Source organism: Phoca vitulina, unplaced genomic scaffold (genome assembly GCF_004348235.1).
Source record: "Phoca vitulina isolate PV1807 unplaced genomic scaffold, GSC_HSeal_1.0 scaffold55, whole genome shotgun sequence".
NCBI classification, from domain to species: domain Eukaryota; kingdom Metazoa; phylum Chordata; class Mammalia; order Carnivora; family Phocidae; genus Phoca; species Phoca vitulina.
In genome coordinates, this window is record NW_022589758.1 from 4,528,202 (window position 1) to 4,542,666 (window position 14,465).

At 36.4% G+C, this 14,465-nt stretch overlaps 1 protein-coding gene across 3 annotated transcripts in view; it reads right to left on the bottom strand.

Moving 5' to 3' along the window:
• Window positions 1-22: 22 nt before the first annotated feature.
• The window catches only part of SCML2 (Scm polycomb group protein like 2), a 94,580-nt gene continuing 80,137 nt past the window's right edge, over window positions 23-14,465 (bottom strand). For 2 of the 3 annotated variants that reach the window (XM_032389618.1, XM_032389617.1), the window contains exons 11-15: window positions 14,170-14,352; window positions 7,336-7,449; window positions 6,423-6,674; window positions 2,918-3,069; window positions 23-1,843 (exon numbers count right to left, since the gene is read on the bottom strand). In XM_032389618.1, the coding sequence (XP_032245509.1) occupies window positions 1,715-1,843; window positions 2,918-3,069; window positions 6,423-6,674; window positions 7,336-7,449; window positions 14,170-14,352 (830 nt within the window). In that variant the 3' untranslated portion in view covers window positions 23-1,714. The remainder of the gene's footprint in view (window positions 1,844-2,917; window positions 3,070-6,422; window positions 6,675-7,335; window positions 7,450-14,169; window positions 14,353-14,465) is intronic. The other variant, XM_032389619.1, reaches the window with a different exon arrangement.

Sequence of the window (14,465 nt, forward strand, 5' to 3'; positions counted from 1 at the left end):
GCTTTGACATTATTGTGGTTTTAAAACTTTATTATATTTTAAAATCTGAAAACTGTAAAACATAGTATTCATACAAACACCTGAGGACTGTTCAACTGGGCACAGCATCTTCACACAAACAATTTGAAATAAGACCAGGTTTAAATTAGAATTTTGTCTTCTAACACAAAAGGAATAACATAGATAAAACCACCCTTTAAATAGTTGCATTCTTATATAAGGTACATTTGGTTTTCTGAGAAAGAAAATGTACATTCATGCCCCTGGTGTATATTTTATTGGCATTTACAACAAATGGCTAAGACTTTTAGCACAGATTCTCATAGCTTATAAACATTACACCAAACTTATACAATGTAATTACAACATATAGCACCATTTCCCCTTAAAAGTTCTAACTTTAAAAATAAAGCCCAAAATGATAAGTCAGAATTAATGCATCTTCCAAAATTTAGCAGAATAAATGGCTCAGAGCTAAGCAAATTAACTAGAAACATTGCATAGGACAGAGAGCTTCCCTGTATGAAAACCAACCTACGGATTGTTTCTTATCCCCTGAAGACAAAGCTGAGAGGTAATAGTAATAGCAACTGATGCACATATTTTTTACAGAATAAAAACCTCTAACTATATAAATAGTTCACCATTACCTCTGTGGCAGTACAAAGTGCCATATTAAATTCAAAAAGAACAGATTTACTTGTTTGTATACCTACAGGTATAGAATAATATATAAATACGGTATAGTATCCATATGAGGAATAAACACAGACAATAAAATATCTATCTTTAAAAAACTGGGGCACAGGTGTCTTCATATAGAGATGTGAGAAATGAATGCCCAGTTAAATGTCTACACTTAGCAAAAATATGTAATGTTTTAAAATAACAGGTATATTATTGAAAAATATTTAATCAGACTCCATCCAAACCACCCTTGTAGTATAATATCTCCTGCATAAAACAACCATTCTATTTATCCTATAATTGTTCAAAAGTTATCAAAAACTGATTAAGAACACTTTATGAAAGTTTATAAGCTTGCTTTTTTTCTTTAAATATGAACAAATACAACATACAGAGAAATAATAACAAAAGGAAAATAACTTATATGGCTTTCCCTTTCTAGAGACTGGCAGGACAGGAACAGAACTTGTAGTAACAGACATAAAATATCTGGAGAAAGAGATAGTATCTACAGCTGCATCTTTAAATTCTCTTCTAAGGAAAACTCGTCACAGATTTCATTAGAGAACTTGTCAGTCCCTGATACTTCCCCCTTTGGGATTTAGCTGTTTTGGTTCTATATATAAACATTAACTTAGTGGATCACTACAACAAAAACTAATGATATATTGTATGATGACTAGCATAATAAAATTAAATTAAAAAAAAAACATTAACTGAAATCAAAGGTGTTTCTCTGTTTCCAGCATGAAAATACATTGTAAATTGTACAAAGTGATAAACTGTAAACTGTAAAACAATAAAAAGACATAAAGAACTCCCAATTTGAATATGCTAATACTAACACGTAAATGGTTTTTTAAAGAAGTAGATTGGACTATCATGTTGTTCTGCAATTCTGGATATAACCTATTTTTAGAGGAACTGTGTACCAAACAAAAGCTGCTAGGGGAATTAAAATATTTTTAAATTAAAAGTTATCAGGCTAACAGAGAATGCTGTCCAATCTAAACTTACACACTTTTTTTCAATTGTATTTTCCTTCTTTTAGTTTTTCAATGTAGTAACATAACTTTAATGCCGGCCCCAGCTTCAGCCCCATGTACTTCATCATCACATCACTTTTGAGTAGTAGCAGGGCCTTCCCATCAATTTCCTACAGAGAGAAAGAAATTACAATTAATAATGCATTCATATTTTGTCAAGTTATATATAAGAACATGTAAAATAGAGAGCAGTTGTACATTCTCGATATATATTCTCTGAATATGCATTTATTTCCTGAAAACTATTAAAAATATAATTTATACAGCAAGACATCATTTGATAATTTCTAAATTCACTTCAAATTTTAAGAAAAAGGAAATTTAACCCAGTATCTTTCAAAATTGGCCTAAGCACCAAACTATCTCCTTTTAAATACTGTGTGTTGAATAAAATACTACGTATCTATGACAAAGGTTAGAAAGCTATGAACTGTAGAACTGAATTTCAGACGGTCGTTAACTTTCTTAGCAAGGCTGGGAGTATGAGGATGTCAGCACCAATGCAAACCGTACATGTGCTCTACAGTGTTGTCTTCATGTTGGAAGCTCATCAGTTCGTTGTCTGAAGCTAAACTAACTAAATGCTAAAACTAATCACCGATTTTCTTAGAATACTAAAAAGGACAGAAGATATTTGGTCACTGATTTGTTACAAAAGACTATAAACATTACTTAATAGACACAAGGCATCCTCCTAAAATTTTTTATTTCCTTAATTAACCAATTTATGTCGGAGAAGCATATTATTTGGTATTCATGAGCTCCTATTTAAAATAAAACTGTACTTAATCTTACACAGTTGCTGGATTCATTGGGCAGGACACCCTGTCACAGCTTGTGGTTACCCCCTCCTACTCACGGTCCTGGGGCCGAGCAGGGAGCAGGTGGGGAGGAGGATCCTTGTGGGAGAAGACATCTGAGAGTGGCCATGCTGAATCATCTTCTCTTGAGAACTTGAAGACTTGTAGTATTTTAGGTACTCGGGTACCCATTTAAAGCACAGATCCAGCCTCTACCATTTAAGAATCTAACTTTGGGCCAAGTAACCTTTCTCACATATGGAAAAATCAGTTGATAGGGTTCCCCCACCATCCACACTAATCAGCATCCATCCAACTGAAGGGCCTGCACAGAGGTCATTGAAAGGCATTACGGCAGGAAAACCGGATCAAAAGATACATTACATGTTGCCTGAAGAGGTCGGCGAGGGGGCCTGATATCTGAGGATCTTTATGTTTCATAAACTGTATCACTTCATCCACAGACCAGGTTGAAGGGTCCTTAGAGAAGCCTTGTTTCAGGACACTGGGGTCAGGTACAGCTATATAACTTGGAGCTTCAATGGGGGGAAAAAAGACAAATCATACTTGACCTGATCATTATCCTGAAAGAAGAGATGTTAGGTAGGGAGAAATGGTCCCATTCCTGGAACCTTCTATTAAGCACCCCAGCAAGGACCCAGGACTCCAAGTGTAGAATCCAGTGAAAGCCTAGATTAGGATGACCTGAGGATGGCTACCCAAGAGCACCCCATCTGACCTCCCCCAAACAACAAAAGCAGCTTCAGAATTTACCTTAAAGCCTCAAAAATCATAAAACAGACTGATCAATCTGAGGCCTTGTGGGCCACAGGCAAAGACAGCAAAAGATCTGGTGTTTGGGGTAAATGAGGTTAATCTAAGCTAACCTATTACTCTTGAATTTCTCTCAATCTGTCTCCTCTTGGTCTGTCTAGATTAGGTTTCTTTTACTAGCTAAATAGAATGGAGAGTCTCCAGATTTAGTTTTATAGTTGCTTAAATTTATTCACTTTAATCAAGGAATCTCAATAACCCCATTATGTTTGAGAACCAAATGAGTTTTACCGAATCTCTCCCATGTATTCAATATGGATAATTTTAGCATCACTTTACTCTTCAAATGCCTGTCTCTTAAGGCTTAAATGGTTATCTGAATTTTGAAGAAAACAGGATTATTTTCTGCTTGGCTAGGTCAGAAGTAACTTTAACATTATACTGAATACCTCTCTCAAGTTTAATTGCATAGTAACAGATACTCTGGTTGAATGTTTATAGGTCAAAAAAAAGAAATAATTGAGAAATAGAATTAAGCACTCATACCTCAAAAAGTTTTAGCTGTGCTGTTCACCAAGTTGTGCTGTAATTTCTTTGTGTCCAGACAAGTATTCATTTTATTCAACCAGAGCACTTGACTCTCTAAAGATAGTGTGTGATAACAGAAGTGAGTTTTGTAATTTGCCGGGAAGATCTGTTTCTTTAAACAAGGACCGTCAACACAAATTTGGTCTTTTTTGGTGTGATTTAACCAAAGATATACGTTTTCTTTCCTATCATTTGGGCTCCAGCCATTTTAGGGGCATTTTGAGTATTTACCCAGGTAAAGGGCAAAGAAAAACAGAAGATAAAAGAACTCAGAACGTAAGTTTTTTTGTGTGTAGCTCAAAAGTGTACTTATTTTCTCCTTCAATATGACAACTTTGATGTGAAACAAAAACTCTTTACTAAAACATATCCTCCCTTTCACTTGTCAGAGATAAAAATGTTGGTCATATCTACCAAGAAATGCTACTGCACTATTTCAACCCAAATGAAAATGATGATGGTATAGACCATGCCATGCCTAAGGCATTCTAACAATTTAGGCAGAAAAGTCTTCTCCTTTAGTTCTAAGAAAGACTTAAGATGAAAAAACTACTGGCAAAGCTAATCAAGCTAATCATACCTCTAAATAACTTTTTTGTGGGATTTCTGGTTTATGTCATCAGAATCCGGTATTGTTATATCTTAAATAACATGCAACCAGTTTTATAGATTACTACAGAAAAACTATATGCAAAGATATAATTGATGGTATAAAACTATAATTTTATATTAAAAATAAAACAACTATAAGATCATCTATGTTTAATTCATTATGGAGAAATCATTTAATTGGGCCCATACCTTCAAAACAATCAGAGAAGTTGTAAACATTAGTGTTATTCAAATAATTACATGAAATAAACTAATTATGTGAAAAATAATCAAAGTCCAGTCGTGCTTTTCTCCTGAATGGCTCTGTCTTACACTAGAGTATCAGTGTTTCCGAAATAAATAAAAGTGATTTGATTTTATCCACAACAGTGTTATTGGATTTCTTTCCTATAACAAAAATGAACAATTTATTTCATTCAAATAATGGGGCAGGGCAGGAGGTTGTGAGAGCATCACCAGCAATCAGGGGTGGACTCAGCTTTAAGTAACAGTTCCAAGACCTTCAAGAAAACAATAGTAATGACACCTCTAGACAGTTTCCCAGGGAAATGCTTACCTATTCTCTGGAGACGGAAGCAGCCCAGCAGTTAAGCGTACAGCCTGGAGTCAAGAGTGCCTGGATTCAAGGACTGACCCAGCCACTTTCTAGCTGGGGACCTTAGTCAAGTGACTTCTCAGATTTCTCACATGAAAATGTTTACCAGCACGTACGTCTTAAGGAATTGCTGTAAAGGCTATGTAAAATATTACATGCCTGGCACACGTCAGATAGTGATGAAGATGATGCTGATTTCTATTATTACTAAGTAAATCACCAGTAAGTAATGTTATTACTATTAGTCTTTCCACTCCTGGGAAGACCAAAAGCTAGACTTCTCAAGCTCAAATACAGGCTACTTTGGCATAGTAGTATTAGTCATACATTTGAAAGTGAGGAATTCAGTATCAGGGGTAACCTTTTATAGCCTTTTGCTGAGAAGGCCTGTCTTCAAAGCTCTTATTTTGTGAAAATACCTAAAAATTCTGGGTATACTAACCCTTGATGGGATAAGCATCTACCATCAGACTCCTTGCAAATGTCATTCTGAAAGCAGAGACGATCTACATGAGGTGGGAGATGGGGGGATGATATTAAACATGTCATAGCATGTATACAGCGCAGTTGCCCATAGAAAACATCCATTAAGAAAAGCAATCAAGTTGGATGGTTCCTACTGCCTTCAATACTCACCTTGCCTAGATGCCTACCAGGAGAAAAAGGACAAAACACATTCCCACCCTTACCCCACCTCGGCCCGCCCCTACCCCCACCCCCTTCATCCTTAAAAGGGTAGAGGGTAACTATCTTTGCACATGGAAAACTATTCTGGCTCTTTCCAAATGGCAAAAGGACGCTGCCCTGTTTACACGTTATGTATTCCTGGTGGGTCTGAGGGAGTAACTGAAGATATGGAGAATGGGGAAACAGCTACAACAACAGAATACCAGAGCCCAGATCTGGGAGCCACACGCAGGCTGGAGTCAGGAAAGGTCTCAAAAGAGACAAGGAAGAGAGTACATCAGAAAGGAGAGGAAGTGCATCTTTCCCGGCCTCAGAGTCACATGAGGTTTCTGAGTCCAGACAGGATCCAGTGAAGTGATAAATTACAATGGAACCGTTAATAAGAAGTACTGATCTAAGAGGTCTATGAGAGACATGGCTGGGACCCAGATCCCCAGGGATACTTCTATGCCGCCATGAGGATCGGAGCATCTGTAGTGGCTTGACCCTGACAGTAACATAAACAGGGAGGACTCAAACTCCTCAATCTTGGCACTTTCTCCAATATGATACACTCTCAAGGGATGTTGTTGGGCAAAGAAACCTTAAGGAGAAAGAAACACGTTGGTTGAGAATCACTGTTTTTAAATATACCTTCACTTTTCTTCTGCATTTGGAATTTAACTTCATGGTGACTGCTCTTGGTAGATCTGGTCCCCACTAGTGCCGAACTTGAGGTGCCTGGCACACTTGCAGAAAAATTCCTGGAGACTGCAGTATGAGTGCTTACAGGATTTCTGCTGGTAGCGCTTAAAGAACTTGCTGGATTTAGTGGTGGGTTTTTGGAATCTTCAGGAAGCTTTTCCTCTTTGGGCATGCCATTTCCCTCAGAAGACAATAGTTCTTCTACAAGAAAAAAAGACAAAGGCAATTATCTTCAGTAGACTTATAGCTTAAACACTACTAAAAGGTCAAAACATCTCCTAATCTTCAACAGTTCACTTAAGCCATGCTATACTGAACCATAAACCTCTAACATAAAGTACGTGGCCACCCCCCTCCTTGGCATTTATAGTAATGGACACTGTCTTAAAATCCAAATTGATTCCACTATGTCACCTGTATTTCTCGTGGCAACTGTCCCTTCCCAGTCTTGCTACCAAGCCTGCGAACACCTCACTGAAGCACTCATTTTTAGGAATGCAGTTCTTCACAACCATTATAATAGGATCACACAGTTGGCTTCTAACACTTGCTTACTACTTGGACACTTAAAACTTTCAGTGGAGAAAGGCCCTAGGCACTAGGTTTTTCTATTCACTTTTTATCAGCTTTCAGTAATACAAAGCTGAATGGAAAATGTGACTGTAATTATTTTACTTTTATGTAAGGAGAAATGACAACTGTGTACCTCTGAAGGGAATGAGACTCTTGACAAAGCTGCCAAAGTAGGAGCCTCAATGCTCACCTGATCTGGGCAAATACACACCCCCACCCAAGAGCATATAGTTAAGTGGTAGTAGAGTGACTTTTCTTCCCATGCCAGGAACTTGTAAATACTCTTTACCTTTAGGGGCATGCATCTTTGTTTTGGGGAGCTTAGGTGACACAGGAGCAACATAAGGTATAGGTTCCTGAGAAGACCGTTTGGGGCTTTTCTTTTCTGTTATGTCTTCTTTCACTGTTTAAAAAAAAAGGTGTCTGTTACAACTAACATTCCTCAAGCATTTTCAGATCATCAGCATATAACATTTTTGTTTCTAAAACATTTGCCTACTGTGACTTCATCAGCAATTTATCAATTACTTGGTTATTTATGAATAATATGTGTTGATTTCATCCCATTAAATATTTCAGTGACATCATATTCAAGAGCTAAAAGAATTATATCCAGGCATCATTTATTCTAGGATCATCAGATATCTCTAAGTATCTCAGGAAGCAGTGAGGCAATCAATTATAATGTGTCTAAAAAGGCCTAGGAAAACTGTTCTCATGAACAAAAAAAGTTAAGAATTCAGAGAAGGAGAAGACAGTGTATAGTGGACATCTCATTTTATAGGCAACAGTCCTGGCCCAGAGCTACCCTTCCTATAACTCTACAGCTTATTATTAAACCAAATGCATTTTTACCTAAAGGACCACTCTTTAAGGCATGATCCTGAAAGTAACGACATCTCAAATTATTAATTAAACTCTAAATATCAATCAGTATCTTGATTTAACCTCCAACTAAAAGGAAAAATTAAGTATAATAGAAATCTAAATAGTCTGATAATAGAACTTGCATGAGAAGACTGCAGTGAGAATGTACCAAAGTCAAACTTCACCTGGTTCAAAATAGCTGTGGGCCAGGCATGCTTCTTAAGATCATCTGATAAGCAACTTTTAGCCACCTGGTTACTGATCACTAAAGAGTCTACGAGAGCTCTTACCACTTGATTTTATTTTTATTCATGGACTACAAAAACCAATAGGCAAAACATACTTCTGTGAACGGCAAATATTTCTATAATTAGGACATTTAAATTCCTATAAAGAAAAAAATTGGCTTTTTTCATACTCATTTAATGATATGGAAAATTCAAATACTAATGTATAGTTTTCTACAGATGTATGTTACCTCAGAATCTTAGCAAGATCAGAAAATCTTTTCTTTTACTTGTAATATTCTAATGCTTTCTTATAAAAAGTTAATGAAGCTAGTGTATGGTCTACTATCTGGGGCTGATAAAACATAAAAATGACTCTTGACTTCTGCTCCTGGGTATTGTAGTAAGCTCAGGCACGATAAACTTTTCCTGCAGAGATAACTAGAAAAAGCCAGATAATTTACAAAATATTTTAAAAGTCATCATAGAGAGGCACTGCCGGGATGACTGATTAAAAGACCTGCAAAATCCACTTCTTCATAAAAATAACGAGGAGATTGGCAAAATTAATTTTTCAAAAACTCTGGGCATTACATAAAGGCTTACAACAACCCAAAAAGCATTTGTTCAAGAAAAAAGTGGCTGAACCTCAGAAAGAACAGCAAATTCTGTGGCATTTTAGCTTCCCTACCATCATCCCCTTCACTGTTTTTGCAGCAGCTTTGCAAACCAACAGGTTCATAAGTACTGTAGCTGTGAAAGCCAGCAAATCCTAGCAGCCACTGGAGGGAACACAATGGGTTTGGAGCTCTCAAAAGGCCCTATCCCCAGAGAACCGGCACAATCTGACCAACCTTGAAACTCAATGGAAAGCTCTGATCTCAGGCCTTGTTTTATTGGACCTAAATCAGAGCCTGCTCTGTGTGAACAGTCCTATCTCTAAGGCATTGTTCAAACAATCAAACAAGCAAACAAATCAAACAAATCCACCGTAGTGATTGTTTAACACTATAGCTGCCTGAGGCAGCATCATCATTTGGGGCTGATAGGAAACTGACCAAAAAGCTTTAAAAACAAACCTGGAGAATAAAATGCCCATTAGCAGACTTTGAAAACCATAGAGATACTCCTGGGAATCTAGAAGGCCATATGCATGTGCAAGGCAGTATCCATGCCCAGGAAAGACCTAAGACCTTAATCTTTCATTTCTTGCTGACCTTGAAGCTCTGCACAAAGCAGACTTGTAAACTGCCTCCTGGAATGTTCAAGGTAAATTCCAACACATACATGAACTCTGTGGCAAAGGATGGAGGCATTTATGGAAATCCCTGTCCAATCATTTGTTGAACACTAAGCTAAATGAGCAGACTTCAGTGGCCACATATAATAAATGAGCCCAGGAAGTCATTAGGTTAGTCCAGGTAAGTTACTATACAAAAGGACCAGCAACAAAAAACCCTAGGGAAGAGGGGAAAATCTGATTTTCAGAGTTACTGCTTTACACTCTTTTAAAATGTCCAGTTTTCAATTAAAAATTAGGAGACATGCAAGAAACATAAAAGTATGGCCTATACAAAGGGGGGGGGAAAACAGTCAATAGAAACTGCCTCTGAGGAAGCCCAGATACTGGAGTTAGTAAACAAGGACTTTAAATCAGCAATTTTATTTATGTTCAAAGAACTAAAAAATAATAATCATGTCTAAGGAACTAAAGGAAAGTATGAGAACAAAGTCTCACCAAATAGAGACTATCAATAAAATGATAAAAAATTACAAATCGAAATTAGGACTTGAAAAGTAGTATAAATGAAATGAAAAATTCACTAGAAGGGCTCAACAGCAGATTTAAACTAGCAGAAGAAAGAATCAGCAAATTTAAAGAAAGGTCAATTGAGATTTTAAAGTCTAAGGAACAGAAAGAAAAAAGAATGAGGAAAAATGAACAGACTCCAGAGACCTGTGGGATACCATCAACGACACCAAAATACACATAATGGAAGAGCTCCAGAAGAAGAAGTGACAGAGAGAAAGGGACAGAAAGAATATTTGAAAAAGTAATGGCTAAATGTTTCCCAAATTTGATAAAAAGCATTAATCTGAATATCCAAAAAACTCAACTATCTCCAACTAGGTAGGATAAATTCAAAGATAGCCACACCTAGAAAAAACACAGTCAAACTATCAAAAGCAAAAGACAAAGAGAATCTTGAAATTATCAAGCGAAAAGCAAATCATCATACAAGGGATCCTCAATAAGATTAACAACTGACTTCTCATCAGAAACTATAGAGGCTAGTAGGAAGTGGGATGATATATTCAAATTGCTAAAACAGTCAACTAAGAATTCTACATCCAACAAAACTAAACTTTAAAAAATGAAGGAGAAATAAGAAATTCTTCACAAATGAAAAGTGAGGGGCACCTGGAGGGCTCAACTGGATGAGCATTTGACTCTCGGTTTTGGCTCCCATCATGACCTCAGGGTTGTGGGGTCAGGCTCTGCCCTGCGGGGAGTCTGCTTGAGATTCTCTCTCTCCCTCTCCCTCTGCCCCTCCCCCTGCTCTCTCTCTCCCTAAAATAATCTTTTTTTAAAGAAGTGAGAAAATTTGGGGTGCCTGGGTGGCTCAGTCGGTTGACCATCTGCCTTCGGCTCAGGTCGTGATCCTGGGGCCCTGGCACTAAGCCCCAAGTAGGGCTCTCTGCTCCGCGGGGAGCCTGCTTCTCCCTCTCCCTCTGCCTGCCGCTCCCCTGCTTGTGCTTGCTCTCTCTCTGTCAAATAAATAAAATCTTTAAAAAAAAAAATTTTTTTTTTAAAAAGGGAAAAAATTCCTCACTTGAACAGCTTACCTACAAGAAATGAAATTACATTCAATAGTAACTCAAATCCACATAAAAAATTAAAGAGTACTGCGGTGCCTGGGTGGCTCAGTTGTTAAGCATCTGCCTTCAGCTCAGGTCATGATCCCAGGGTCCTGATTTTGAAGCCAGTGTTGGGCTCCCTGCTCAGCAGGGGAGTCTGCTTCTCCCTCTCCCTCCCTCTGCCCCTGCTCGTGTGCTCTCTCTCTCACTCGCTCTTTCTCTCAAATAAATAAAATCCTTAAAAAAATTAGAGTACCAGTTAAAATATCTATGGTTAAATATTTATTATGAAAGAGAGTGTGCATGCAGGGGAGGGAGGGGTAGAGGGAGAGGGAGAAAGAAACCCAAGCAGACTCATGCTGACTGTGGAGTGTGGAACCCGACGAAGGGCTCAATCTCACAACCCTGACATCAGACCTGAGCGGAAACCAAAGTTGGATGCTTTACTGACTGCGCCACCCAGGCACCCCAAATATATTTGTCTTTATAACTCTTTTCTTCTTCTTCTTCCCTTAAAAAAACAAGTAGGGGCGCCGGGCTGGCTCAGTCAGTAGAGCATGTGACTCTTGATCTCGGGGTCATGAGTTCAAGACCCATGTTGGGAAGAAAGCTTACTTAAAATACAAAAAAATGATAATAATAAAAAAATGAAAAAAATTACAAAATTGTATTTTGGGGCTTATAATGTATAAAATATAATTTGGCAATAAAAGAACAAAGAAGGGGGCAGGAAATAGAGCTGTAGTAGAGCAAGGTTTTTGCATAATATTAAAATTAAGTTGGTATTAATCCAAACGAGATTGTTTTAAATTAAGATATTAATTGTAATCCCCACGGCAGGCAACTACTATGAAAATAACCCCTGGACAGAAAAAAAAAAAAAAAAACAACTCAAAAACTTTAGTAGAAGGAACAACAAAGGAATTAAGATAGTATACAAGAAAACATCTATTTAAAACTAGGATTCATATACAAATAAAAAAATAAAAACAGAAAAAAAGAGAAAACATCTATTTAAAACAAAAGAGGAAAGTTATCAAAGAAAAGAAGAAAAGACAAAAAGAAACAATAAGACCTAGAAAACAAATAACAAAATGGTAGATGTAAATCCAACCTTATGAATGAATGAATAAATAAATAAATTCTTATTAGTAATTATATTAACTGTCCATGAGATAAACACTCCAGTAAAAAAAATTAGCAGAATGGATTAAAAAAAAAAAAAAACCATGTTCCAATTACATAATTAACACAAAAGATACACTTTAAATTCAAATATACAAATAAGTTCAAAGGGAAAGGTGAGAAAAAATATACCATACAAACAGTACTTAAAACTGGACTGGTTATAGTAACATCAGACAAAACGGACTAAGAAAATCCTAAGAAATTCACACAAACAAAAACCCCAATGGTAAGTAACAAATTCAGCAAGATCACAGAATAAAGATTAGTAATACAAAAATCAATTGCATTTCTACACACTTGCAATGAACAACTCAAAATTTAAGAAAATAATTCTATTTACAATAGTGTTAAGAACAATAAAATGTTTAGGGATGAATTTATCAAAAGAAGTGCCAGATGTGCTTTCTGAAAACTACAAAATATTATTGAAATAAATTAAGGAAGACCTAAATACATTGACATCCCATATTCATAAACTAGAAGACTCAATATTAATTTTTAAGAGATTTTATTAATTAATTAATTAATTAATTTGAGGTGGGGGAGGGAGAGAGAACATGCAAAGCAGGGGAGAAGCAGAGGGAGAGGGACAAGCAGACTCCACATTGAGCATGGAGCTGGATGCGAGGCTCAATCCCAAGACCCTGAGATCATGACCTGAGCTGAAATCAAGAGCCACCCAGATTCAATATTATTAGATGGCAATAATCCCCGAATTGATCTACAGATTGAACACAATCTCTACTAAAATTCCAGCAGAAAATGACAAGCTGAACTTAAAAATCATATGGAAACCCAGAATTGCCAAAACAATCTTGAAAAAGGAGAACAAAGTTGGAAAACTCATACTTCCTAATTTCAAAAGTTACTACAAAAAGCTACAGTAATCAAGATAGTGTGGTACTGGGGTGCCTGGGTGGCTCAGTTGGCTAAGTGTCTGCCTTTGGCTCAGGTCATGATCCCAGGGTCCCATTCTCCCTGCTTGTGCTCTCTCTCTCTGTCAAATAAATAAATAAAATCTTAAAAAAAGAAAAAAAAGGATAGTGTGGTAGTGCCATGAGGACTGACATACAGATCAATGAAATACAAAGTCCAGAAATAAATCCATATATTTACAGCCAACTGATTTTTCACAAGGGTGCCAAGACAAGTCAATAGGGAAAGAGTAGTCTTTTCAACAAATGGTGCTGAGACAATTAGATATCCACATGTGAAAGAATGAAACTGGACCCTTATCTCACTGTATATAGAAAAATTCAAAATAGACCAATAACCTAAAATATAACAGCTAAAACTATAAAATTCTTAGGAGTAAACATAGGAGTAAATCTTTGTGAAACTGTATTAAGGAATATTTTCTTAGGTATGACACCAAAAGTACAAGAAACAAAAGAAAAAATAGGTAAATTGGACTTCACTGCAATTAAAAACTTTTGTGCTTCAAAGGACACCATCAAGAAAGTGAAAAGACAACCTACAGAATGGAAGAAAATATACGCAAAGGATATTTCTGATACGGAACTTGTATCCAGAATATACAAAGAACTCTTTATATATTAACAAATATAAATATAATATAATATATGAGGAACAAATATATTTCATTTCTATGTAATAAAAAGACGAAGAACCCAATTAAAAATAGACAAAGGATTTAGATAGACATTTCTCCAAAGAACATCTACAAATAGCCAATAAGCACATGAAAAGATGCTTAACAACCTCAGCCATTAGGGAAATGCACATCAAACCACAGGATACTTTCAGGTTTTGATTCTCAAGTTCATTATGAATATAAGAAATTACTTGCCCACTTTGAATGAACAAAAACAACTATATATTATACATGTCTAATTAGTTCATGGTGGCTAAAATGTTTACTTTGAGGAGAACATGAGGAAAAACTAAATTACACAAGATTCTCACGTTAATTATAAAATATAAAATAGAAGCACAGTACACAATTTTACATTTTCTCTCACCTGATTTATTTTTATCATGCTCTGCAGGATTAAGAGTAGTACCTCTGTAAGAGCTAAAAGGCTGGCTACTCAGAAGGTTATCACACTGCAAGCTGTGGCACAGGGTCTCAAGAAAGCGAAGAGCAAATGATGCACTATTCACTGGAGGGAGCTGGATAGAGTGAGTTTCCCCATCAAAGGAAGCTATGGGGGGGAAAAGAGATGTCAGAGTTAGCTCATAGAAAGATAAAACTACAACATCAAAAAAAGCCATCAATTTAGGAAATGTATTATAAATCTAAGTCGTGGTTTTTGTA